The sequence below is a fragment of the Poecilia latipinna genome, unplaced genomic scaffold, assembly GCF_001443285.1.
Source record: "Poecilia latipinna isolate Pla-1442-1.1 unplaced genomic scaffold, P_latipinna-1.0 Scaffold928, whole genome shotgun sequence".
Classification (NCBI taxonomy): Eukaryota; Metazoa; Chordata; class Actinopteri; order Cyprinodontiformes; family Poeciliidae; genus Poecilia; species Poecilia latipinna.
This window is the reverse complement of record NW_015113544.1, coordinates 50406-53103: the sequence shown is the minus strand read 5'-3', so window position 1 is coordinate 53103 and position 2698 is coordinate 50406. Positions and strand designations below refer to the sequence as shown.

Below are 2698 nucleotides of genomic sequence, written 5' to 3'. Positions count from 1 at the left end.
AAGTATAAAAAACAGTCAACTTTCAATGTCCTTATTGGTAGCAAAATGCAAGGAAGATGCAGTAAACAATGAAGAGGGTTAAATATTTAGGATGAGATAATCAAAATAATAGAAAAAATATATATATTGATGATATTCGATGACCGGAATGTGTCGTGGCTTTTCATAGCTGAGCCAAAGAACAACAGGTACGGAAGCTGCAGCAGTCAAACCACTGCTGAAACTGCTGTATATCCTTCCTTTCTCGATCGGCTAATTCTGTGAAATTCAGTCAAGTGAAGGCTGTTTAGCAGTTAACCAGCTACTTTTTTGTTTTAATGGCATTAGTACACTGCTTCAGGTTAGACTCAATTAAATTACGTCATCAAATTGCAATTTTTTTTTTTTCATCGGTGTTAAAAAATTCTTCCGGTGTTACCGTAAACGAGACGATACGACATACCCACAGTAATCCACTTTAAACTATCACTTACTTGGGATAATTGGCATAAATGTCTGAAAAGTCCAAACTGGAGAGAGTTTAGTTGGAAAATAAGAATGAGATTTTTTAGGACACCGATAGTGATAGCCAACTATGATAATAAGGCCAGTAATCTCTGCTGGCGGAAGTGCGGATATATAGGAGATTTTTCCCATATTTTTTGGGAATGTCCAAAGGTGAAAGGTTACTGGGAGACGGTAAAAAGGGAAATAGAAATAATACTAAATTTGACTATGGACTGGGAAATCCATAAAGTGATCCTAGAAGAGGTGAATCTTCCAACGGAGGTTACTAAATATATGCTGAGAGTCCTGGTGTTGATTGCTCATAAGGTGATCACTGTGAACTGGCTGAAACCACATCCACCTACCTTGGAACAATGGGTTCAGAGGCTGATGGAGAATATTACAGCAACTCTGAGGTTCCGGAAGGACATTTATAATAAAAGATGGACTCCTGTAAATCTATATCTGGAACAAAAAACTTGATTTTCTGTGACATTGTAAGGAGAGAGGGGGAAAGTGGAGCTTTAGAAGAAATATGTTTGAATGTCATATCTGTAATTGTGTTGCAATGTAAAGACGCATAAGAATGGATTATGTCGAGGAATTGTTTAAATAAAAGTAAAAAAAAAACCTATCACTTACTATATTTATCATATAAAACTGCCTAAAATGGAATCTTTTAGTCTTTCAGATATATAATTAAGGATTAACAGAGGATTATGTAAATTATAGATTTGTAAGAGTTTTGTCTCGCTTCTTAAATAGCTCATAAATAGCACAGAAGTTCACATGAAAAACATCACTTTTGATTTGATCTGAACTTTCTGATGTAACATAAATGTAATATAAATATAAATATATAAATATAAATAAGTATAAATCTCACCCACTCCACTACCTTTCATTTCACCAAACATTTTAACATTTTTCACTGACATTAAACTTGTGATGAATTGGTTGTTTCGGTATTTAAACCAAATATAACTTCATACTAGCAGTTTGAGGCAAACAAAAGGATAAAGGTAAGTATAATCCCAAAAAAAGCTTCTTTCATTTATCCTCAAATCATGAATAAAAGAAAGACAAACCATTCATTTAATAAAAACAAAATTCAGACTTGACAATCAGAAACATAAGCGTTTCTTTTTATTTTGTCTTTTAACTCAGGGCAAGTCATCACTCATCATGGGAGGCCAGATGTCCAGAAAACATTTTCCTCTGAATTACAGTTGGATCTTCCTGTTCTTGGCTTGCCTTGTTTTATGGGTTATGTTTTACAGTGAAAACATCACTGATCACATAACCTGTAGATTATCAGAGGTGAGTGTTAGATTGATAAAAATACAACTTTTCATACAATGAAAAATTTGTATAAACAAGTAAAGATGTAGTCAACAAAACCATCATCTCTGAATATACAGTGTTAAAAATGTTTTTAATTTACAGTAAAATACAGTATTTCACTGTATTTTTACAATAAAATTCTGGGAACTACTCAGAAAGTGAATCACACTACGATAAGTCAAGAGTTTTTTTCATTACTCTTGATAAATTTGGCTTAAAATTTAGTTTCTCAGAAAATGTATATCCATCCATCCATCCATCCATCCATCCATCCATCCATCCATCCATCCATCCATCCATCCANAAAAAAAAAACAAGCAGTCACACGAGTGCTACGTCAAGAATATATTTTTTTTCTCACAGACGTTGTCTTTCTGAGCACGTTCGAGATATATGTCGTTTTGTCAACATCTCCGTTTATATCTTAGTTAAATCCAGCTCACTGTATAACTACACTTTTCATTGGAAAAAAAAATCTTTAAAGGTTTAAATGTTTTGTTTTCATCATGACTTAAACAGATTAAAAAACTGCGTTCGCTTTGTCATTTATCTGATATGAGACAAACAAAAACTTAAACAAAAATGTCTCCATTTACTAGAAAATACATAAAAATAATATTTTTATGAACAAACGGATGATGCCCCACGAGTAGAAATGAAACTTTATTTTTGAGTAAAACTATACTTAGCAATTTTTATAGTATTCATCATTTCTGACAAACTATCTTTTCTAGAAAATTTTGTTAGCTAAGTATAAAAAACAGTCAACTTTCAATGTCCTTATTGGTAGCAAAATGCAAGGAAGATGCAGTAAACAATGAAGAGGGTTAAATATTTAGGATGAGATAATCAAAATAATAGAAAAAAT

The 2698-nt window shown here is 32.3% G+C and overlaps 1 protein-coding gene across 3 annotated transcripts in view; it reads left to right on the top strand.

Moving 5' to 3' along the window:
• Positions 1–2698, top strand: part of LOC106957705 (NXPE family member 3-like) — a 20486-nt gene that overhangs the window by 9035 nt on the left and 8753 nt on the right. For 2 of the 3 annotated variants that reach the window (XM_015049139.1, XM_015049138.1), the window contains exon 2: positions 1654–1806. The exons of the other annotated variant lie outside the window; for it this stretch is intronic. In XM_015049139.1, the coding sequence (XP_014904625.1) occupies positions 1654–1806 (153 nt within the window). The remainder of the gene's footprint in view (positions 1–1653; positions 1807–2698) is intronic. 3 annotated transcript variants of the gene reach the window in all.